This window comes from Leptopilina heterotoma, unplaced genomic scaffold (genome assembly GCF_015476425.1).
Source record: "Leptopilina heterotoma isolate Lh14 unplaced genomic scaffold, ASM1547642v1 Lhet_73, whole genome shotgun sequence".
In the NCBI taxonomy this organism is placed as follows: Eukaryota; Metazoa; Arthropoda; class Insecta; order Hymenoptera; family Figitidae; genus Leptopilina; species Leptopilina heterotoma.
In genome coordinates, this window is record NW_025111169.1 from 1,317,627 (window position 1) to 1,343,237 (window position 25,611).

The window sequence follows — 25,611 nt, forward strand, 5'->3', positions numbered from 1 at the left end:
CCGATTAATTTTAAAGTCCGCCATTTTGAATTCGCCATTTTGAATTTTGAAATATAAACACCAAATTCGTCATCAGCGATCCCAAAAACCCTCAAATAACAAATTTTAGTCAAATTCGATTGATTTTTAATTTCTAAGTCCGACATTTTGGATTCGCCATTTTGAATTTTAAGAAACTAACACCAAATTCGTCATCAGCGATCCCAAAAACCCCTTTATGGTGAGTTTGAACAAAAATTATAAATTTTTCTAATTTTGGGCGCCATATTAGATTTGCCATCTTTAATTTTAGGAAATAATATGAAATTTTGTTAATTTATCATATAATTTAATGTTGTAGGCCCTGTAGCATTTTTAAAATTGGGTTTTTCTTCTTTTTTTAATATGAAAAAGAATTGGTCATAGTGTTTTTTGTCATTAAATTATATATAGTTCATTAGGAAATTAATATTTCAAAAAGGGCCCAACGGCATTGAAAAGCTGACATATTTACCTTTAATTTGAGCTATTATAAAAGATTTTTGGATTAAATTTGAAATGGAGAGAAGGGGTGGCCCACTTGAGAAAGAATGCCTCAAATATATTTTTTTTTTAATATAAGAAATATTTTCATTCAAATAATAAAAATAATTCGATAAATAACATTTGGAGCATATAATAAAATTCTTTCTTTTTTGCAATTGCAGAAATTAATTGCAATATAATGTGTAGAATAAGAAGTGCGCGAGACTCGTTGCTATACACAAATTACTTAACTATTTTTACGGTCCTTCTTGCTCCGCTTTCCATTTGACTTGATTTCTGCGTTTTCAATGTTTTTTTTAAGATTCCTGTCTCTCTTGATTTATTTATTACTTTCGATAATTTGTTCTTTCGCCAGAATTTTACGCGGATATCGAAATTATTCAACCTTATAGAAAGACTACTCTCTTCAATATCAATTTCCGTCTCAATTTTCTGTCAAAAATTTGCCAATATACTTTTACTTAAAATTTTTTTCATTACATTCCATTTTTGCTAATTTATTGAATAATTAACTATATCAATATTAATTAATTTTAATATTAGTAAATTTTAATTATTGTAAATATAATTATATCTGTTTATTTATATTAATTTCCATTTATTTCTATACATTTCTATCTATTTTTATTTTTTTTCTATTTATTTATATTTATTTCCATTTATTTTTATACATTTCTATCTATTTTTATTTTTTTCTATTTATTTTTATTTATTTATTTAATAATTTAAAAAATGATATTTTCGGATAGTCGAGTTAATTTTTATTAAAATTTCGACTTTATTTTAAACATTTTTTATTTATTTAGGTAACTTTTAATTTAAAATTGAAAAAAAGTTGAAATATTAACTAATTCAGGTTTGGAGAGAATGGTTAAATTTATTTTTAATTTTATCAATAAAAATTATCTATAAATAAGTAAATAAATTTTTTTTGAGGGAAAATAAAATTTTTATTTGGATCAATAAAAATGAATGTGTAACAAATTTACATTTGGCTGTGAGACGAATATATCTGTTAGGTTATAAAGAATAGGTATAAAGATCTTTATTATTATTTTTATGACTATTTTTATTATTATTTTTCTTATTATTAGTAATTAGTGTTTTATGAATAATAATTTGTGTGTGGATTTATATTTAAATTTTTGTGCGAATATGAAAATACTGAAAGCGCAGTAGGTCGATAAAAAGAGTCAGCTAGTGTATCTAACGTCCCCTCCTTTGTGTTTGTCTTCTAGCGCAGGCGCGACAGTCACGAAAAGCAACTGCGCTTGCGCCACTCTCACTCTCCCATTGGTTGAAAATAGTGGCGCAAGCGCAGTCGCCCCTCTTTGCGCATGCGTCTCTAGAGAGAGTAAGAAGAGGGGACGTTAGATCCACTCTGACTCTTTCTATCCACTTGACGCTTCCACCAATTCGTACCGACTCAGATTTTTTATTTTTATATTAATAAAATGAACATATTTGTGTTCATTTTACTAATGCTAAAATTGATTTACGATATTAAATACATAATATATTTACTGAATAGTAAATTGAACGGGGTATATTGTTAATTAATGAATTAAAATAGAAAGTAAGATTAACACCAACAACTAATTATCACAATTGAGTTTACAATTCATCCCTCTCGGGCCAGTCCTCCTTAATCATATCGGCCCCCTTCTCGGCAATCATCAAAGTAGCCGAATTAATATTTGCGCTCGGAATTTTGGGCATTATCGACGCATCAATAACGCGAAGTCTCTCGACTCCATGAACTTTGAGTCTTGGATCAACGACAGCTCCCTTATCACTACTCGGTCCCATTTTCGCCGTTCCCACTGCATGATAAACGGTATTGTAGGTGTGCTTAAAATTACACTTCCAATAATCGTCAGAGTCGTATTTCGTGTCCCTACAGCCGGGAATGTCGAATTTATTCCACTTGAAACCGGCATTCTGCAGTGTTTTTGTCTTCATCAGTGAGCGAAGGAACTCTATTCCCTTGAGTAATGTTTTCACGTCATCCGGATGCTTCAAGTAGTTGGCGATTATTTTCACTCGATCCTTGGGATCGTTGCTTCGTAATTTCACTTCTCCGACACTTTTTGGATTAAGGACGGTCATCAGGAGGAATATGAGATCGTTTTTCGATGCAGCTTCAAGAAGTTGAGTGTTAAGCTCGTCTTCTGTGCTGAATGCTTGGAGCATTATGTTCAGTGGCAATAGGTAGTTTTGGGGGAAATGCGCGTTGTGAAATTCGACGTTTGGATATTTTGAGGATGGATCGTCGACGTTGACGAAGGCCAGGAGGTCGATGCCACCGGTTGCTGCAAGTTCACCTGGGGAAAAATTGAGGAAAAACTTAGAATCGACGTGACGCTAAAAAAATTTGTAAATTGACCTCTATTTCCATAAATTTTTCTGATAAATGGAATTTTTGCAACGAATTTTATTCAATATGCAATTAATTGGCTTTAGGATTAGTGAAAAAAGAAGATTCATGAAAGAATTCAAATTTTTATAAAAATAATTTAATTCTTGCGAAGAGTTTTATAAAGATTTTTAAATAATTGATTTTTTTCGACTAATTTTATGTAAATTCTAATTTAAATAATTGAATTCCTGAGATATTTTTATTATTCATGAGAAAAATTGAATTTTTGCGAAGACTTTTACAAAAAAATTTTTAAAACACTTGAAGTCTGTTTGGAAATTTTATGAAAATAGTAGATATTGAAAATCGTTTAATTGCGAAAAGTTTTTAAAAATAATTATATTTTACAAAGAAATCTATTAAAATTTTTGACAATAAATAATAATGTCTGTGTGGTATTTTATTAAATTTTTTTGAAAATAATTGAATTCCCAAAAAGCATTCTATTATTTATGGAAAATAATTTAATACTTACAAACGATTTTATTAGAATTTTTTAAAATAAATAAATTTCCAAGAAAAAATTTATTAAATTTAAGAATAATTGAATTCTTGTGATGAATATTGTTATTTATGAAAATTATTGAATTTTGCAAAGAATTTTGTTAAAATGCCTCAAAATAGTTGAATTTTCGGGAATAATTTTATTATTTATCAATATAATTCACTTCTTTCGAAGAATTATTTTTGTATATAATTGAATTCTTGGGAAGAATTTAATTAAAATCTCAAAGAATAATAATTGAATTATTCAAGAAAAATTTAATTAAAATTGTATTTAAAATAATTGATTTCCTTCGAACAATTTTATTAAAATATTTGAAAATAATTAAATTCCTCTGAAAAATTCTAATATTTTTGTAAATATTTCAATTCTTCCAAAGAATTTTAAAGAAACTTTTTATTTAAATAATAGATTTTTTCGAGAAATTCAAATTAAATTTTTAAAAATAATTACATTTTTTGAACAATTCCTGTAAAATTTTATTAAAAGTAATTGAAATCCTGCGATGAATTTTATTATTTATAAAATAATTGAATTCTTGCTTAGAATTTTATCAAAAATTTATTTAAAAAATTGAATTTCCATGAAAAATGTTATTTCTTAGTGAAAGTAATTGAATTATTGCAAAGAATATTGTATACAAAATTTTGTTAATAAATAATTGATTTTTTCGAAATTTTTTTGAAATCGCTATTCTAAATTAATTGAATTCCTGTGGAAATTTTATTATTTATGAAAATAACTGAATTTTCGATTAATTTTATCAATTTTTTTTCAAATAATTGAATTCTTTTGCGAAATTTTATGAAAATAGTATAGATATTAAAAATCATTGAATTTCGAAAAAATTTTAAAAATAATTAAACTTTGAAAGAATTCTATTAAAATTTTTGACAATAAATAAATGTTTGTATGGTATTTTATTAAATTTTTTTAAAAATAATTGAATTCCTAAAAAGCATTTTATTATTTATGAAAATAATTGAATTTTGCAAAGAATTTTATTAAAATGCCTGAAAATAACTGATTTTTCGGGAATAATTTTGTTATTTATCTTTAATAATTGAATTTTTTCGAAGAAATATTTATGTAAATAATTGAATTCTTGGGAAGAATTTTATTAAAATCTAAAAGAATAATTGAATTATTTCAAAAAAATTTTATTAAAATTATATTTAATTATTGATTTCGTTCAAACAATTTTATTAAAATATTTGAAAATAATTGAATTCCGGTGATAAATTCTAATATTTTTGTAAATAATTGAATTTTGAATAATTTCATTTTTTTGAGTAATTGAAATCCTGCGATGAATTTTATTATTTATGAAAATAATTGAATAGTTGCAAAGAATTTTATTAAAATTTTCAAAAATAATTCAATTCCTGGGAAGAATTTTATTATTTATGAAAATAATTGAATTGTTGAAAAAAATTTTATTACAATGTTTAAAAAGAATTGAATTTCTGTGAAAAATTTTGTTATTTTTGAAAATAATTGAATTTTTCATAAGAACTTTATAAATATTGTTTTAAATAATTTATTTTTTTGAAATATATAATAAATATTCTGAAAATTTTATTTTAAATAATTGAATTCTTGTTGAAAACTTTATTTGCAAAAATAATTGAATTTTTCGATTAATTAATTTAAAATACTATTAAAAACAATTAAAATTCTTCTATGAGTTTTACTATTTATATGAAAATAATTGAATTCTTGCTTAGAATTTTATCAGGAATTTTTTTAAATAATTGAATTTCCATGATAAATGTTATTGTTAGTGAAAATAATTGAATTATTGTGAAGAATTGTTTAAAACTTTGTTAAATAATTGATTTTTTCGAAAATGCTATTCTAAATTAATTGAATTCCTGTGGAAATTTTATTATTTATGAAAATAATTGAATTTTAGATGAATTTTATCAATTTTTTTTAAAAATAATTTAATTTTTCTAAAATGGCGAAGTAAAATAAATAAAAATACAGAAAACATACCTCTTTTGTGAACCAAAAATGTGTAGGCAGAGTCCAACAGATCACTAGGCTTCCAACCGGCATAAGATTTGTTGTCATAGGTAAACTGTACACCAGTGGTCAGTGCATGATCCTGTAAATTTTGTCCCACTGGCAAATCGACTAAAGTAGAAATTCCAAATTCCTTGAGATGATTTTTAGGACCTATTCCCGAGAGCATTAGCAATTTTGGAGTCTCGATGGCGCCAGCGGATAGGATCACTTCTTTTGAGGCCTTCACGTCGATGACACGATCGTCGCTCAATTTGACACGAACGCCAGTTGCCTTCTTGCCAGACATTATAATTTTTTGTCCTGTTGCCGATGTGATAACGTATAAATTTTCTCTATCCTTTGCCGGAGCAAGGAAAGCCTCTGCTGCATTCACTCGCAAGCCATTGTTCAATGTTCCGTCTGATTTTCCAAAACCAATGTAGTCCTTTGCGTTGAAGGATTCCAATTCTGGAATTCCCAAATCACGTCCGGCCTGGAAATTAGATTTTAGGTTTATTTCTTTAAAATATGTACCTAGTGGGAAAAGAAGATGTTTTCCGATGAGTTTGTAAGTTACTGCTCTCGCTTCGCTCAAGCAGCTACTTACAAACTCATCGGAAAACTTCCTCTTTTTTTTCTGATTTCTAGGCCTGGAATTTTGAGTTTTTCCCTAATTTCAAGCCTCGGGTTGACTTTAAGACGCAAAAAAATCGCTTTAGTCGATTAAAAATGCAAAAAAACGAAAAGCTCGTTTATTTAATTCAGAGTTGTCAGACAAATTTAATTTTGTATTCTCCTGATTTTTCTCTTTCACTGATTTCACTCTAAATCAATTATTTTTATTAATTTTTCTGAAAGTTCTTCAAGAGTTCAATTATTGAAATACAAAAATTCAATTTTTTATAATAATTGCAATTGACCATGATTTTTTAATATTATTAAGGTATAATATTTTCAGAAATTGTAATAAAGAACTTTTTAAACATTAATTTTTTTTAAATATTTTAAAATAATTTTTCAATTATACACAATTGAAAAATTTCCAAATAATTGGAATTTGGTAATATCTTTTAAAAATAATTTAAATTTTCAAACATCTTTTCAAAATAATTGAAATTGGGAAGAATCTTATCAAAATAATTGAAGTTTGGAAGAATAATCAAAGTTTTGAAGAATTTTAATTATAAATTTTAGCAATTTTGTAAGAATTATTACAAATAATCATTGAGAGAAAGCTTTTAATTAAAAATTCTAAAAAATAAGTAATTGAATTGAAATCATTAAATAATTTTTGAGAAGTTGCAATAAAGATTTTAATAAATAATAATTGAATTTCAAAGGGTTTCAAATTAAAATTTTTCAAAATTTCAATTTCAAAAAATTCAAAAAAGTCAAAAAAAGTTTCGAATAATTGAAATTTTATAAAATTGAATTGAAATCAAGTGGATTCCAGAATTATTTTAAGTGAACTTTACAATAAATTTTTTAACAACTGAATTCTGAAGAAAATTTCTTGAAAATTATGAAAAATAATTGATTTAGAGAAATATTTTAGTTAAAAATTCAAAAAAATAATTGAATCGAAATCGTGGAAATAGTTTTGTATAGTTCAATATCGTTTAATATTATAAAAAATGGAATTTCAATAGGTTTCAAATTAAAATTTTTAATAATTTTATATGAAAATCTTTAAGAAGATAGTTTTTTTTAAATCTTTTCAATTTTTTTGAAAGTGGTTGAACTTTTTAATATATTTAATTGAAAGACTGTCGAATAATTAAAATTTCGTAAAATTAAATTCGAATCAAATGAATTTGAGAATTATTTTAGGTGAACTTTATTTATTTATTTTTTGAATAATTGAATTCTGAAGGAAATTTCTTAAAAATTATAAAAAATAATTGATTTAGAGAAATATTTTAGTAAAAAGTTCAAAAATATATAAATTTAATCAAAATGCTAGAAATAGTTTTGGAAATGTTACAATATTGAATTTAATTAAAAAAAAATTGAATTTTAATCGGTTTCAAATTAAAATTTTAAATAATTTTCATTAAAAATTTTAAAAAAGTTACTTTTTTTTTAAAATTTCTAAAAAATTTGTTTATAATAGTTTAATTTTTAAACATATCTAATTGAAAAATATGTGAATAATTTTCGAAAAATTCTTCTCAAAAATTAATAAAAATAATTAATTTGCAGAACATTTTTAATTAAAAATTCTAAAAATAAATAGTTGAATTAAAATCATGAAAGTAATTTTAGAAAAATTACAGTATCAATTCTGATAAATTATTGAATTTCAAAGAAATTGAAACATAAAATTATTGAAAATTTTAATTTCTTTAGGAGAAATAATTACAATGATTAAATATTTATCTAAAATAAGCTGTTGCTTTTCTCGAAAAATTTTCTAATTAAAAAATATTAACGAATAAATGTATTAGAAACATTGTTTTTTATAATCCACAAGTTTTGAACTTTCAAGTGAAAGAAATATTTGTTATTAAAAATATTTTCGAAAATTGCGCTGATTGCAACAAAATAATAATAATCTTAAATTTAACATTAAGAAAAAAATGTTTAATTTAATTATTTTTAAAATAAATTTTCAAATTAAATTTTTAAAATTTTTAAATTATTTAATAAAAATAAATAATAATAATTTTAAAAAATTTACTAAATATTTACTAAATATTTAATTTTAAAAAATTGTTTAAAAATAAATTTAGAAACTTTGTAATTAGTAATTAATTTTCTTGAAACATGACGCAAAATAATTGTAATAAAATTTTAATTTGAAGAAAAAATAAATAAAGTTCGTGTTCATTTGAACGTTCAGAACTTTAGAAACATTTTTCTTATGTACATGGAGAGAAAACAATTTAAATTTTATAAAAGTATTTTACAATTTGTGGAGAGTATTTTACAATTTGCGTAATTTTTATATAAAAAAATACTAAAATTTAATAAAACTTTTAAGAAATTTAGTGTATTTATATTAAATATCAAGAATATTAATTAAATTTTAATATAACTTTACTAAATTTCACTTAAGTTTTTTTAATGTTTAGAACTTTTTATATCAATCTTTTGCTTATTTATGTTACATTTTTTCCCAAATTGGAAAATCTAATACATATTGTCTCTCCGTGTATTTTTTTTTAAATTGTTTTTCACTTGAACGTTCAAAACTTTTGGATCATAAAAACAATGTTTCTAATTTTTAAAATATTCTTTGGGGGTCAAAGAAGTCAAAATTCTGTCTGGAAATTAAATAATAAAATAAAATTTCGCCGACAATTCTGTAGTGAAATTTTTAGCTCCTCCAAAAGAAAGATTTTTTCCTTATGAAATTCACAGAGCAATTTTATAAAATGTAACAAATTTTCCATATAGTCTACAATGAAGTAAAGTTGCTCTGTATTTTTTCATATACTAAAGAATTGCAACACTTTACAAAATTGCCTTCTGCCAATCTGCATCTAAATTCTAAATTTCCCTAAACGATATAATATAAATCAAAGAGTGGAAAAAAAAAGTATTTTTAAAAATGATTTTGAAACTATTTCCCATCATGCGTTAGGTATATTTTTTATTCTCTTTCATAACTTTCCGGAACAAATAAATATACATGCGTTCCTCAATTACCTGTATTAAAAGATCGGACATAGAACTCGAGGAGTGATTGAACTTTCGAATGGGCAAGGGACCATTTGTTCCGAAATATTTGCTGCCTAATCGAGCTGCAAATTCGGGATTATAACTTTCGGACTTTCGGAAATAGGGTAAAACTTGCTCGTAACTCCAGCCGTCGTTTCCCATTTTTGCCCATTGATCGTAATCGCGATCATTGCCATGGACATGTAGCATTGCATTTGTTACGGAACTGCCGCCGAGTGCCTTGCCTTTCGACCAGTGGCACACTTTGCCTTTCATTCCTTGGCAGTAATTTTCATTTGGCTCGACTTCATATTTGTAATCCTCATCGCTGTGCTGCAGTGCTAAGAGCATCGATGGAATTCGACTCTTCACCGATGGATTCTTACCCTCCTCGATGAGGAGAATCTTCCAGCTGCTCACTTCCGATAGGCGACTCGCAAGAACGGAACCTGCCGTTCCACCGCCGACGATTACAAAGTCGAATTCTAAATTTTCATCAACTAATTCGGATGTTCTGTCGGGGGGATAAATGTTGTCGTTATTTAGAGCGCATTGTGCGCCTAAGAGGGTTCGCACTAATTCGATGAAGAGCAGGCCCGTTGGGGTACCACTCGCTGCCAGGGCGCAACTTTGGCCTATGCAAGCCTCCATTATTGTTTTCTGAAAAATTTAAAATCAAAAAAATTTATCAGGACTTCGATTTTTAGTTGTTTTTTTGAGTGCGCGAATTATTTTTCTACTCTCTAAATCTGAATTAGTAGAAAGTTACTAATAAAATTAAAATGATAAAAAGTCGTCCACCAAATAATTTGTTTTACTAACAATTAGTGTGAAACTTTACTAATTTAGTAGAATTTTACTAACTCTTAGTAGAATTTTACTGAAATTAGTACAATTTTTTTAATTTTAGAATTTTACTAATAATTATAGGGATCACAGTTAACTGAGACCCCTTTTTTACCTAATCCCCTTTTTTATACCCTTAAATTAATGAAATACCCTAAAATACCCAAAATCATACATTTTTTCCCCCTTTCCCCTAATTTTTAAGAAAAAATTATAAAAATTGTCATTTTTTTGTAAGTTAGAAAAAAAAACTTTGGAATTTTTGACAAATTGTACTAATTTCAGTATAAATTTTACTAAATTCAAAGTACAGGCCTCGGATAAACTTTAACGAACCAAAAAAATCGCTTTAGTCGATTAAAAATAGAAATAAAAGTCTTCTGGAATTTATTAATTTCTAAAAATTACAACTATAACCCTTCCAAAATTCAATTATTTTCTACAATTTTGAACTAAACTTCATCTCTAAATCAATAATCTATATTAATTTTTAATTTTTCTCAATAATTGAAACTGTCCATTTTTCTATACAAAGATATTAAATTAGAATATTTTCAAAAATATTAATAAAGAAATTCTTAAAATTAATTTTTTTTTAAATATTTATAAATAAATTTTGAAAGACAATATTTTTGCAATTTATTACATAAAATTAAAAAATTTCCAAAAAAAATGAAATTTCGCGAAATCTTTTAAAAAATAATTGAAATTTTGGTAAAGTCTTTTAAAGAATAATTGAAATTTGATAAATACTTTTCAAAATAATTGAATTCTTAGAAAATATAAAAAATGTAATCAAACTTTTCAAGAATTTTAAATAAAAATGATTTCTTCAAAATTTTAATATGTCAAAAAAAAGGCAATTTAAAAAAATTTTAATTTACTTGCGGTTAAAAAATTAGAATAAAAAAATTCTGAGAATTAGTTAGTTTATTCAAAAATATTTTAATATTATTTTTACAACCTAATTTTCATTAATTACTACCTCATAGAGGAAGTATTTTTATTCTTATTAAATTTACACTTCAAGATTTTTCATTAAAATTTTCGAGAAATCAATTATTGTTTCCAAAATTTTCAATTAAAATTCTTTAAAAGTTAATTTTCAAAAATTATAATAAAATACTTGAAAAAAATGATTCATTTTGAATTAAATTTTTCAAAATTTCAATTTTTAAAAAAATTAAAAAAAATCAAAAAAATCAAAATCAAAATCTTTTTAATTATATATATCAAAAAGATAATTAGAAAAATTATTCAAAAATAACTTTTTAAAGATTTGTCTATAGTTATAGTTTTCACACTATAATAATCGAAATAAGTTGCATTTTATATTAAAAATGTGGTATATTGTTTCAAAATTTGGAAGAAAAGTCGAAAAAGTCGTAATTTTTTAATATTTAAACATTTAATTATTGAATTTTATTAAAATTTTTAAAAAATGATTAAAATCCGCTCAGAATTTTATTACAATTTTTTTTTTTAATAATTTAACTGATTCAAAGAATTTTACTAAAATATTGAAATAATTGAATTCTGTCGAAGAATAGATATTTAAATTCTTTTAAACAATTTTATTATAAAGTTTTCCTAAATAATTAAATTAATTTAAAGATAAGTTTTTCGAAAATAATGTGGCTCTTTTAATAATATTAATTGAAAACTTTAAAAATAATTAAATTAAACAAACAATATTCTTCATCTTTAAAAAATAATCGTGTCTGTTAATAATTATAATTAAAAATTTGATTATTGAATTTTATTGAGATTGTATTGAAAATAATTGAATCTCCAAGAAGAATTAAAATTTTTTTTAAATATAATTGAATTTCTGCGAAGAATTTTATTACTTTTGAAAATAATTGAATTTCTGCAATAATTTGTAATTTCTCCAAAATTTAATTTTTTTAGTGTTTTTAACTAAAATTTTATTCTTATATAAATCCATTATTTTAAAAAATTTTTTAAAAAAGTTCTTTCAGAATTTTCAAATTCATTTGTTTATTATTCAATTTTACAAAATTTCCATTATGCGGAAATTCTTCAATTTTTAAAGAAATCCGCAATTAAACTTATTTTAAAAAAATTAATTCCACAGAATTGTTAGTTAAAAATTTGAAAAATTCAAATTTTCAAAGATTTTAATTTGAAACCTTTTCAAAATTCAATTATTTCTAAAATTCATTTTTAGAACTAAAAAAAAATTCATTTTTTTAACTGAAATTCATTTTTAAATAAATTTTTAATAGAAAATTCTACGAGAATTCAATTATTTAAATACAAAAATAAATATGTAATTTAATTTAAAATTTACTAACTAATTTGAATTAGTGACTAACTTTTTGCTTTAAAATTAGTAAATTTTAGTAATAAATAAATTAATAGAAATTGCTATTTAGTAAATTTTACTGATAAATGAATAGAAATTACAATTTAGTAAATTTTACTAATAAATTAGTAGAAATTATTATTTTACTCAAGTATAAACTATTATTTGATAATAGCCTAGTAGCAGATTTTATAAAGAAAAGTAGAAAATTATTTTTAAAAAACTGAACAACTTAGATTGTAGAAAACATTAAAATATGAATATTCAAATTTTTATTAATCTAATCACTAACATAGTCTTTACAATATGGTAATTTTGTTATCTTTTACGATTCTAAAATTATTAAATTCCTTTAATGATTATTATTGCATATTACTTCGTTAATCACGGTTAGGGACATGACATGAATTTTTATTATTTTTGTTTACAAAAAAAATGACATTTGATACTTTTGCTTTAATTTTTATATAAATTAAGTTCACAATGTTTTATTTATTTCATAAAATTATAAAAATAAATACTCTCTTAATCTGAATTAGTTAAAATGGTTAAAAATAACTAATTATTAGTAAAATCGTCGATGAATTTTTGCTTCAGCAATTAGTAAAAAAATATCCAAGTATTAGTAAATAATTACTTACTATTAGTAAATCAATAATTACAAAAATAGTCAAATTTTATTAAAAAGAATTAAAAGTACTTTATAGTGTGAAAGAAATTTATTTGAAACACAAAAATTTTATTTAAATTAACAGAAATATTATAATTGTACCAATAATTTCTATAAATCACAGTAGTACTAATGACATTTAATTGGCAAAAAAATTATTTAACCCCAGCAAAAAATGATTATTAATCATTAATAAAATGTTTATTCCATCAGTTTCTCTTAAAAGTTGTAAATTTTTGATAATTATCCATTAAAACAATGAGATTTACCTTGTTTTGTTGGCTTTTATTCAAAAGACGCCAGTTGTTTGTAGAACTTCATGAACTCGGTTCTATTCGTCAACGCAGTCTGACGAAGAATGAGATTCAAAGATATTGCATTGAAAACCCCTCCTTATTTAGGATTCAAAAAAAAAAAAACTTTTTTTCGTCTGCTTTAGCATAAGGTTTACAATTTCTCATTTAAATGATATTTTGTTCCATATAATATTGACATTGCGATAGTCTTACAATTATGCAACAATGTATATTAGTTTCAGAAAATAAATTTTTTTCTTCAATTTTTTCCATCAACATCAGTCATTAATTTTATTTAATAGTCAAGTATCAACATTAGATTATTATTTGAATTAAATTTTCTCATTATTTTCGGGACTTGAAAATTTCGTTTATTATTTTTTGTTCTTTATGAATATAAATTAAGTTCGAAAAAAAGTTCTTATAGAATTACGTTCAAAAAGAGATTCTTATACATCCTTGAGAAACAATAGAGCAAAAAAATAATCGATAAAAAATAGTTGTTGTAATTTAGTTTTTATAATAGGAAGTTTTTTTTTAATAAAGTATAATAAGAATATTCAAATTAATATAATATGATAAAATAATAAATTGCTGTGACAAATCCTTGCGAAACAACTGTCATCTTCAGAACTATAATTTATTATAAAACAAAATATTAAAAAAAAAATTAAATTGTATTTTAAAAATTTAATTGACTTAAATAAAAATTATTTGATTCAAGTAAATATTTATTTGATAATAGGAAAGCAATCGATCATTTGAATCAAATAATTTTTTTAGTGTTGGCATATTAATAAATATGTTAAAATAACAAGTATTTAAAAAAAAAATTTTTTAATTTAATTCAATTATTTTTGTGATAATAGTAGGATATTTAAAAATAATTTCCTTCTTCAAAAAATCTCTCCCATGATCCTTAGTTATATATTTCTATGAGGGCAAAGTCAACAATGTACTTTTTGAAATGCTAATAAAGATTATCTATTGTTGTGTGATATTCACGTTTCGGTTGAAAATAGAATTCTCCTGAGTGTACATTATATTTTCAAAATAATGTTTTCTTTTTTAATTTGACAATTTTCTTTTTAATCAAATAACGTTTTTCTCTCTTCAACATTTTCTTTTTAAATCTTTATATATTTTAACTTCAAAACAAAAAAATATCTCATCTATTTTTAATGAAAATAATAATGAGAACCGGAAATAAAATAAAAATAAAGTATCTGTACAATTAAAACAGTAATAATTATCAAAATTAAAAAAAAATAGTTACAAATTTAAAACAGCAATAATTAATAAATAAATAAATTAATTAATAAATAAAACAAAATAATTAACAAAGTACAAAATAATTATAAAATTAAAACATTATTAATTATAGAAATAAAAGTATAATACAGTCAACTCTCGATAAACTGAATTTCAAGAGACGTAGAAACATTCAAATTATCGAAAATTTTATTTATCGAATATTCTAAGTACCAAAACTTTTTTCTAGGGACCCGAAACTAATTTTAGTTTTGGATAATTTGCTATTAAAAGAATGAAACATTTTTAAATAGAAAAAATTTATTACAAAAATGACTACTTAATGAATAATGGGAATAATGTATAATTTTTCTAAACGGATGACAATTTTATTTTCTTCGTTTACCACTTCGTAGCCATGTGTATCGAATTAAATCGGCAGCTTTTTCAGCTACCATAACAATGGGCGCTATTGGATTTGCATTTGGTAGAATTGGAAATACGGACGCGTCAGCAACTCGAAGATTCGAGATCCCGTGAACTTGAAGCTGTGAATTAACCACAGATTCTGGGTCACTTGCCGATCCCATTTTACAAGTTCCCGATTGATGATTCTCTGGACCAGTTTTGACACGAATTATACATTCCCAATAAGCGTCGGTATTGAAGTGGTACCTAGAATGTGTAATAATTGTAATAATTGACAGAAGTTTCTTCATTTCCTTTTTTTAAGTACTTTTTTCATATCTTTTATCAATTTTTAATTTTTTTAATCTAATTTGCAAAATTTATCACTTTATAAATCTGTAGAATCAATTTTTGAATTTCTTTTTAAAAAAATAGCCGTCTTATTGGCTTCTCCATTTTGAATTTTGAAAAACTGACATTAGGTTCGTAATCAGCGACCCAGAAAACCCGTAAGTAACAAGTTTCAGTCAAATCTGATCAATTTTCAAAAATTTTAGTAGCCATATTGGTTCCACCATTTTGAATTTTGAAAAACTGACATTACGTTCGTAATTAGCGACCCCAAAAACCCGTAAGTAACAAGTTTTAGTCAAATCTGATCAATTTTCAAAAATTTTGGTAGCCATATTGGTTCCACCATTTTGAATTTTGAAAAACTGACATTACGTTCGTAATCAGCGACCCCAAAAACCCGTAAGTAACAAGTTTCAGTCAAATCTGATCAATTTTCAAAAATTTTGGTAGCCATATTGGTTCCACCATTTTGAATTTTGAAAAACTGACATTACGTTCGTAATCAGCGACCCCAAAAACCCGTAAGTAACAAGTTTCAGTCAAATCTGATCAATTTTCAAAAATTTTGGTAGCCATATTGGTTCCACCATTTTGAATTTTGAAAAACTGACATTACGTTCGTAATCAGCGACCCTAAAAACCCGTAAGTAACAAATTTCATACAAACCTGATCAACTTTCAAAAATTTTGGTAGCCACATTGATTCTACAATTTTGAATTTTGAAAAACTAATATTAGGTTCGTAATCAGCTACCCCAAAAACCCGTAAGTAAGGGGCCGTCCATAAACTACGTCACGCCTTAGAGGGGGGGGGGTGTAATTCATTTTTTGTGACGTTCTGTAGAAAAAATGGCGCTAACGCATGTAAAATTTGTGACGAGGGTAGGGGGGGGGGTGGAAAAATTATGCAAAATAGTGTGACGTAGTTTATGAACGGCCCCTAACAAATTTCAGACAAATCTGATCAACTTTCGAAAATTTTGGTAGCCACATTGATTCCACTATTTTAAATTTTGAAAATCCGATATCAGATTCGTCATCAGCAATCTCAAAAGTCTACCGAATTAGAAATTTCAGCCTAATCCGCCTAATTATTTAGCTAAAAGCCACCCTTTTGTGAATTAGAAACGATTAAACTGCAATACATCATCAGATGGCCCATTCGCAGTTGTGGGCACCAACAGATTCTATCGATGCCCACAACTGCGAAGGGGTTAGAAAAGTTCCTCACAGTAATTATTAATATCCAGTAATTTAATACCTAGAACAGAGTTTATTTGGTTCCTGCTCCAGTCTCATTCCCCATTTCCTCATTGACTTCGTACTAATTAGTTTAATGACTTTTCTGACACCTTCAATGAGTATTTTCAAATCGGTTTCATTGGTAAAGTAATTGGGATAGATGAGAGGATGATCCAACGGATTGGTAGAACGTAATTGTAGATATCCCCGACTTTTGGTGATGACCACCGTTGGTCTGGCCACAATTTCTCTTCTATTCGGACAGCTACCTATCCTACCATCCGGGCATTCGAATTTGTGCCCCGTTTCCGGGCACCCAGAACTGAATCCATCAAAGAATACCTAAAAGTAATTGCATTCCTTGTTAAAGTTGAAAAACAATTAGTTCTTCAAATAATTTTTATGCCACAAATGATCGAAACCTCGTCTATTGTGGTCGAAGTGTTTAGAACCCGAAGTCTACACTTTAGGTAACGCAGGGGAAGAAAGAATTGCGCAGGCGCGTAGCGGTTGCGCGAGTCATTTTTCCCCGGCGTCACCACTTTTTTTCCCTCTGACATCATCCAGTCTGTACACTTTAGGTTTCGACCACTTCCTCCATAAACGAGGTTTTCCAGCATGGCAAGCATAAAATAATACTCAAATAAACCTGTAAATCGGAAATTCCAGGACTAGCATACGAACTCTCCATAAACGCAGTGACTTGCGTAAGACCCGTACTCGACAACGGTCCAGTTCTATCCTTGATGTACTGATTAACAGCCTCTATGGTCATTGTCTCATAGTGATCATCCTTGATACTCATGGGAATTCCCACCGAGACGTGATTGAGTAAAATTCTCCCCACTGGCAAATCTTGATAAACGGTAATCCCCAACTTTTGAAGATCCTCCTTTGGACCAATGCCAGACAACATTAACAATTGTGGCGAACCAATTGCACCGGCTGTTAAAATAATCTCCTTATCGGCCTTCATGATCCGTTTCTTGCCCTCCTTGTCTATTAACTCAATTCCATTAACTCGCATGTCCCACTTATTGAGTAGAATTTTGCTCACGTGGGCGTTCGTCAGAAGGCGTAGGTTTGGTTTATCGGCCACTGGTCTTAGGTAGAATTTCGACGTTGTTCCTCTTAGACCACCGGCTGTCATCATTGGAGCAACGATAAAACCTGTTTGATTATAGGCTCTTAGTCTCTCCGTCTCGTAGCCTAATTCCCTCGCGGCTTTCAGTAGTTCGTCGGAAAAATCCGGTTTATGGGAGAAGAGATCTATATTTATAGGACCACCGGTTTGGGTCTTTTTGAAAATTTCATCTTGGACTAATTTCGTGTTTACTGGATTCTCAGCGCGTTCGAAGTAGTGCTCGATTTCTTCGTATGACCAGCCGGGATTTCCGGCACGCGCCCACTTGTTATAGATCTCAGGGTGTCCTCGAACGTACATCATTCCGTTCATGCCGCCTGTTCCCGAGACCATTTTTCCTCTTGGCCAGGCGCATTTGCCATCGGTTTCTGCAGGAAATGAAAATTGAAAAGTTAACCTCAACCTTCTCCTGTCCTTCCACGTCATCAAGAATTCTATTCTCATGGCGACGACGTCTGGAGGATTTTTTTTTTTTGTTCGAAACTTTAGTTTTTGAATACGTACCCAAACAGGCTGTGGGATATGGTTGTGTCGCTTCCGTCATGTACTTCCAATCGAGAGAAGTGTTTATCGTATTGAAAGCCAGACCCGGTACGGCGGTCAGAGACGGTTCCTCCGGACCCGCTTCCACTAATAAAACTCTCCATGGAGCATGATCGCTGAGTCTTCTTGCTAAAATAGGTCCTGCTACTCCAGCCCCGACAATTATGAAATCGAACCTAGAACCAAACTTTCTTTGTCGTATATTAAAAATTTTCAATTTCGAGGTACTTTTATTCATTGTTTACTATAGACAAACTTTCGACAGACTGACGATTCTATCTTATTACAATAATAATGTGACTGTCAGTAGAAAGATTTTCCTAAACGTAAAATTAAAAGAATATTGAATTTAAATTTAGAGAATTAATTGTAAAGTAAATTAAAGTTTAACCGAACGGATCCGAAATACCGAAGTGGGGCAATGAGTGCGACAGAGAAGTCTCGACGTTTCTCTCTCACTCTCCGTTCGCGCGCCTGCGCGAACTTGCGCCTGCGCAGAGACAGAGAAGTGGGGATAATGAGAGTGAGAGAGAAACGCCGAGACTTCTCTGTCGCTCTCATTATCCCCACTCCAGTTCTTCGGCATCGACTTCAAGAAGCGCAGCGAAAGAACAAAAAGAATTTAATAAGAAGTAGTAAATTTTTTCTTCAACTCTAAAAGTGTGGAATTCGTATAAAGACAATTTGAACATTAAATATTTAAATACTTAACATTTAAATATTTAATACTTAACATTTAAATATTTATTATTTAAATACTTAATTTAAATATTTATTATTTTAATACTTAACATTTAAATACTTAACATTGAAATATTTATTATTTAAATACTATTAACATTTAAATATTTGGGATTTAAATACTTAAGAGACATTTAAACACTTAAAAGACATTTAAATACCAAACAAATATTTAAATAGTAAAAAAAAATTTTTTTTTTGGTAAAAATAATAAAAATTTTAGTAAAATATTTACCATTCATCTTCGGGCACTTGATCGGAACCGACTCGTTTGCATGCCTCTGAAATATCGCATCTCGACATAATTAATGATTGCACCAAGGTCATAAATGGAGTGATATGCTCGCAAGCTTCTTCCATGTATGCAGTATCATTGAAATTGCAATGGCAACATCCTCCCTTCACTGAAAGAGTTGGCTGCGTGTAAAAATAGAAAATTCATCATAATTCCTGCTCTCTTCTTTTTTTTCTTTCCTTTTTCGCGGAAAAATCATTAAAGCGCAATCAAAACAAATTAATTATTGATAAACCACAAAGAGAAAAAATAATTACAAATTTAGTTTTCTCTCTCTCTCTCTCTTTTTAGTCTCTCATAAAATACAATAGTTGGAAACAAGAGTAAATGGAGATGATTGCTATTATCTTTTGCGGTCGAAATTTAGACTTTCTCGCGAATCAAATATTATTGTCCATGGAAAAATATTGGACGAGTAATTTTTATCTCCCATACTTCCGGAAGGAGAAATTTTTACATTCTCATTTTTCTTGAAAAAAAAAGAAAAAAAATAATGGGAAATTTTTTTTTTAAATATTATACAATAATAAGTAAGTGTAACTTACCAGAATGATGCAAGTGAGAAATAAAAGCACTTTCATTTTTCTCGAAGAGATGAAATCTGGAATTGTGATAATTTAGGGTAATTAATTATTGTTTAATTCCTTCCGCGAAAAAAATAATTACCCGACTTTTTATTTGAAATTATATTTAATTGCAGGTGTCAATATTTCATTTAATTATGCAACTATAATACTATAAACAATGGTTTTTTTTTATTTTTTAAATGTTACGTGTATATTATTTAGAGTATTAATTAACGAAGTTATTATTCTAATTGAAATATGAATCAACTCGTTTTTAATTAAGCAATTATCATGGAGTGAATGAATTAAATAACTTGATTCATTGACAAACTTTATAAAATAATTAATTATAATTATAACTTTGTATAAAATATAATAGTCATAGAATTCGTAATAAAAATTGTAAATTGGTTAATAAAATTTTTTAATTGCTTAATAAAATTTATGAATTGGTTAATAAAATTTGCAAATTATTTGATAAAAATTTGTTAAATTAGTTATTAAAATTCGTAAATTGCTTAAGTTTGTGTACTTATTATTAAAGTTTTGTAAATTACGGCATAAAATTTGTAAATAGGTTAATAAAGTTTATAGACTAATTAAATTAATAAATTAAATTTATAAATTGATTAATAAACTTTGGGAATTGTTTAATTAAATTTATAAATTCGTTAATAAGCATTGTTATTAAAATTAAATGATTTTCAACCTTTTCCTATATTCGTAAAACGTTATTTGATGATTCAAACTTTGTAGAAATTTCCTTTTCATAATTATACTTTACAATGTTTATTAATAAATTTACAAATTATATTATACAATCTACAAACTTTATTTATAATCATCGTATTACTTAATAATTAAATATTAATTAATTTTTTATAAACTTTGTAGATTGTTTAATAATTTATTGTTTATTATTTATTATTTTAATAATTAATCAAATTAATTCTTTTTTTAATAAACTTTGTAGATTGTTTAATTAAATTTGTAAATTTAGCTAAAATTTTGGTAATAAATAAATAAATAAATTAGTTTACAGATTTAATTAAATAATCCACGAAGTGTATTAAAATTTAATTACTTTAATTAAGAAAGAAATGTAGTTAAAATAATAAATTTGTAAATTGATTAATTTAATTATTAACAACGTTATTAATAAAATGACAGATTAAATTCTTTAATTTATTTTTTAACAACGTTTAATAATAAATTTACAAATTATTAAACAATCTAAAAACTTTTTTATTATTTAATTTTATTAATTTTATTGTTGCATGAATTATTTAATTTTTAATAAACTTTGTAGATTGTTTAATTTAATTTGCAAATTTTGCCAATAAACGTTGTTAATAAATAAATTAATAAATTTACAGATTTAATCGAAAGAACATACAAAGTTTATTGAAAATCAGTTAATTGATTAAATTGTTAAAATAACTAATATTAAAGAATAAATTATTAAACAACTTATAAATTTAAATAAAAATTAATTAATTTAGTTAATAATAAAGTTTGCAGATTGTTTAATAAAATTTGTAGATTAATTAAATAAACGTTGTAAATTTTTTTGTTTATAATAATTATTAAAAAGAAATTTGTAAACTTATCAAATAAACGCTATTAATAAATATATAAATAAATAAATTTACTGATTTAGTTTAATAGTCTAAAATGTTTATTATTAGAATTAATTTACTTGTTAATTAAATCACTTAATTTTTAATAAATTTTGTAATTTTGTAATTTTGTAATTTTTGTAATTTTTGTTGTAACTTACAAATAAACTTTATTAATGATTAAATATATAAATTTACAAATTTAATTTAACAATTCTCAAAGTTTATTATTACTTAAATTTATTATTAATTAACTTGATTAATTTTTAGAAAACTTTTCAGATTGTTTCATTAATTTTCTAAATTTATCAGCAAACGATGAAAATTGTTTTATTTAATTGGTAAATTAATTAACAAAATTGATTAAATAAATGAAAAGTGATTAATAATAATTTATAAATAATTGAATAAACAAAAAAACAATGCTAAATTTATAAAATATTAAATTAATAAATACGTTAATTGTAAATAAATAGATAAACAATTAAAATGAATTATTAATTAATAAAATTAGCCAATTAGTAAAAGAAATAAAAATTTTCATTACTCTATTAAATTTATCATTATTTAGTATTATTATTATTATTTATTAGTTTATTAAACAAATGAAAAGAAATCAAATCAAATAATTAAAAAAACGAAAAGCAAACAATATTGAGAGGACATTTATTTACCTATAATATCGAGACAGTCGACGTTTGTTGTATTTAATAAAAATTAAAATAATATTAATATCCACTAGAAACACAATATATTCACTTGACCTAAATATACTTTTTAACATTAAAATGAGATCACATTTGAAATACTAGAATTGACATTCAATCAAAATTTTTTCCACTTTTTTTTTGTAAACGCGACGAAGGAATAAAATTTTGAGCGCGCGTGTGTGTCAAACGACGCTCTTCAGTTTGATCATTTTGCTGAATGGACCTTTTTAAAATGAAGTTGGGCTATCGAACTAATTAGATACTCGTTGCGTGTGGGCAGGGCCGAATATAACAAGACTGAGAGTTTGGGGAATATATGACGTCAAAAAAAATTTTTCTCGAGAAGAATATATATATTTTTTTTTTTTTTGGAATTCTTTTTTTATTAAATTTGTCGCGGGTATTTTTTCAATTAAATTTATAGCCTTTGGTTCGAGAGTTTATTTATTTAAAAAAAAAAATTTAGCATCACGAGTATTTTTTTTATTTTGTTTTTGATGCTTTACATAAATATTGGATTTATATTGAGTTTATTTAATTTTTTTATTGAAAAGAAATATACATTTTATCTGACGTAAATTGATAAAATAATAACGCAGCTGTAACTATTTTAATTTTTCCCTGTTTATCGTGTGATTAATCACGATTTTCATAACTTTTGACAATATTGAGTCAATATGAATTGTTTATAATTCTTCGGTGTTATAACTTTCCTTGTTTAAATACGAGAAAAATTTTTATTTAAAAATTTATTGTGTCTCTTACTTTTTTATTTTTTACTTCTGCTTTTCGTTCGGCTTCTTATTTTATTTTTCTTGTATTTTTTTCGCTTGTGTTTTTGTCATCTTTTTGTTTATTTTTGATTATTTAATTCTTTTTTTTCGTATTTTCATTCCTTTTTGTTTTTTATTTATTTTCAGTAAACAAAAATAAGTAAAAAAAAAATTCTCACTTTTTGTTTGTATTTTTACTTATTTTTTGTAAAAAAAAAAAAAAAAAAAGAAGTGAGAAAATTTTTAATATCAGTGTAATTAATTATCTAATTAAGGAAATTATTTATTGACAAAATACAGTTAATCGCCTACTTTGCGTATAATATTGTCGAAATAATATTAATAATGATTCGTTATAATTTAATTACCAGAAGCAATAATAGAATAGCAATAGAATTAATCGTGAAAAAAATCCCTATTTACATAATTGCTTTCTAATTTAATAGAGAAAAAAAAAATGAGAAATTTAAATGGCTGAATTATTTATCGTGTCATTTACATCAATATTCAAAACCATCCTTTCATCGAAATCATTTTTCACACAAGTAACTTTCCCCTCCTGACCTTGACTAGTTTTTGCATATTATATTCTTTTTACCTCAATTTTAAAGTGTCTTCCTTTTTAAAAGCTTTCATTATACCGGAAGTTTATAATATTTACTAACCGGTCAGGAATTTCCTCTACAAAAATCTAATCACACCTTGAAAGCAAAAAAAAAAAAAAAAAGAAAGAAACAGAAAAAAAGAAAAGAACGAAATATTAATATATTTTTATCTATTTTTTATGTATTCTATTTAATTCTTCAAGTTGTATCAAAATTTTATTGACCTTAAATTTCTTTTAGTGCAATGTGCAAGGCAATTACTCAAATTTTGTATTCAAATTAAAATTTTTTGTAGACATTTTTTAAAACTACTACACTTATTATTTACCAAACTAAATCTATTACATTTATTTAAGAATTTCTGTAATTGTAAAATTAATCGAAAATATCAATTATTATTTTTTCATAGGAATTAAAATTTTCAAACATTTCACATTCAAACTTTTTAAAATTCAATAACTTAAAAGAATATTAATATAAAACATCAATATTTTATATTATAAGAATTATTCGGGAATTCTTCGATTAAATAAATTGCTTATAACTCCGAATCTTTTGGTCAATTTTTTTCCAATGTTCGTCAAAAACATTGCATTTGAGTTGATCTTTCCAACAATATGCGCAAAATCGCGAAATTCGTTCTACAGGGGAAGTTATAAAAAAAAGTCAAAAGTATGCCCAAACCTAACAACTTTCCCCTAGAATATGTTCAGAAACAGAAATTCACGAATTCAATACATTTATTCTGTTAATATGTCAAATTCATGTGTCCTTGTATTTCAAAATTCTCAGTAAAATTTATGACAAAACGTTTTGATAAAAAGAAACATACGGAGATAGATATTTTTTAACTGCTTCAAAACTATATTGCAATTAAAGTAACAATATTTTTCTTTTATTCAAATAGAAATTAAAAGCAGTAACAGGACCTCAGATAATCGGACTATTTTCGACTATTTTCAGAAAAGGCGACATTTTTCGATATTTATTTTCAATTAAATTCCTGTAAATTTTTTATTATTTATGAAAATAATTAAATGTTTGCGTAGAATTTTATTAAAATATCTTTTAAATAAGTGAATTCTTTTGGAAGATTTTATTATTTTTTAAAATTATTAAATTTCCAAGAAGAATTTTATTATTCTTCAAAATTACTTAATTTATTTCTGTGAAGAATTTTATTATTTTATTATTAATAAATATAATTACAATTTTGTCTACAATTTTGTTTAATGTTTGAACATAATTGAATTTCTGCGAAAAATTTTATCATTTTTCATAATTGAAATTTTCCCAAGAATTTTATTAAAATATTTCAAGTAATCGAATTTCAGAGAAGAATTTTATTATTTATAAAGATAATTGAAATTTTGACAAATTTTTTTTTTTAATTTTTGAACATAATTGAATATTTCTCCAAATAATTTTCTTATTTTTGAAAATAATTGAAATGTTGGCAAGAATTTTATTATAATTTTTGAAAATAATTGAATTTTGGAGAAGAATTTTATTATTTTTGAAAATAATTAAATGTTTGCGTAGAATTTTATTAAAATATCTTTTAAATAAGTGAATTCCTTTGGAAAATGTTATTATTTTTTAAAATATTTAAATTTCCAAGAAGAATTTTATTATTTTATTCTTAATAAATATAATTACAATTTGGTCTCCAATTTTGTTTAATTTTTGACCAGATTTTTTTTTTTAATTTTTGAAAATATAATTGAATTTCTGCGAAGAATTTTATCATTTTTCATAATTGAAATTTTGCCCAGAAATTTATTAAAATTTTTCAAGTAATTGAATGTCGGAGAAGAATTTTATTATTGATAAAGATAATTGAAATTTTGACAAAATTTTATTTAATTTTTAAACATAATTGAATTTCTCCAAATAATTTTCTTATTTTTGAAAATAATTGAAATGTTGGCAAGAATTTTATTATAATTTATGAAAATAATTGAATTTCTCCGAAGAATTTTATTATTTATAAAAATAATTAAAATTTTGACCAGATTTTTTTTTTTAATTAAACATATAATTGAATTTCTCCGAAAAATTTTATTATTTTTGAAAGTAATTAAAATTTTGAATACA

The 25,611-nt window shown here is 24.8% G+C and overlaps 3 protein-coding genes across 3 annotated transcripts in view; 1 reads left to right on the forward strand and 2 right to left on the reverse strand.

Annotated features, from left to right (window-relative positions):
• LOC122510702 (flotillin-2) overlaps positions 1-25,611 on the forward strand; it is a 268,228-nt gene that overhangs the window by 193,639 nt on the left and 48,978 nt on the right. The gene's annotated exons all lie outside the window — the stretch shown is intronic.
• Positions 1,461-13,382, reverse strand: LOC122510694 (glucose dehydrogenase [FAD, quinone]-like). The gene is made up of 4 exons (XM_043625516.1): positions 13,237-13,382; positions 9,111-9,782; positions 5,448-5,952; positions 1,461-2,849 (listed from the first exon to the last, which is right to left on the reverse strand). Exons 2-4 carry the CDS (start codon positions 9,771-9,773, stop codon positions 2,140-2,142), a joined length of 1,878 nt encoding a protein of 625 aa, XP_043481451.1. The 5' UTR covers positions 9,774-9,782; positions 13,237-13,382; the 3' UTR covers positions 1,461-2,139.
• LOC122510692 (glucose dehydrogenase [FAD, quinone]-like) lies at positions 14,806-22,427 on the reverse strand. Its single transcript, XM_043625515.1, has 7 exons — positions 22,101-22,427; positions 19,787-19,842; positions 19,182-19,363; positions 18,167-18,381; positions 17,168-18,030; positions 16,538-16,860; positions 14,806-15,189 (listed from the first exon to the last, which is right to left on the reverse strand). The coding sequence occupies exons 2-7, from the start codon at positions 19,820-19,822 to the stop codon at positions 14,904-14,906; spliced, it is 1,905 nt and encodes a 634-aa protein (XP_043481450.1). The 5' UTR covers positions 19,823-19,842; positions 22,101-22,427; the 3' UTR covers positions 14,806-14,903.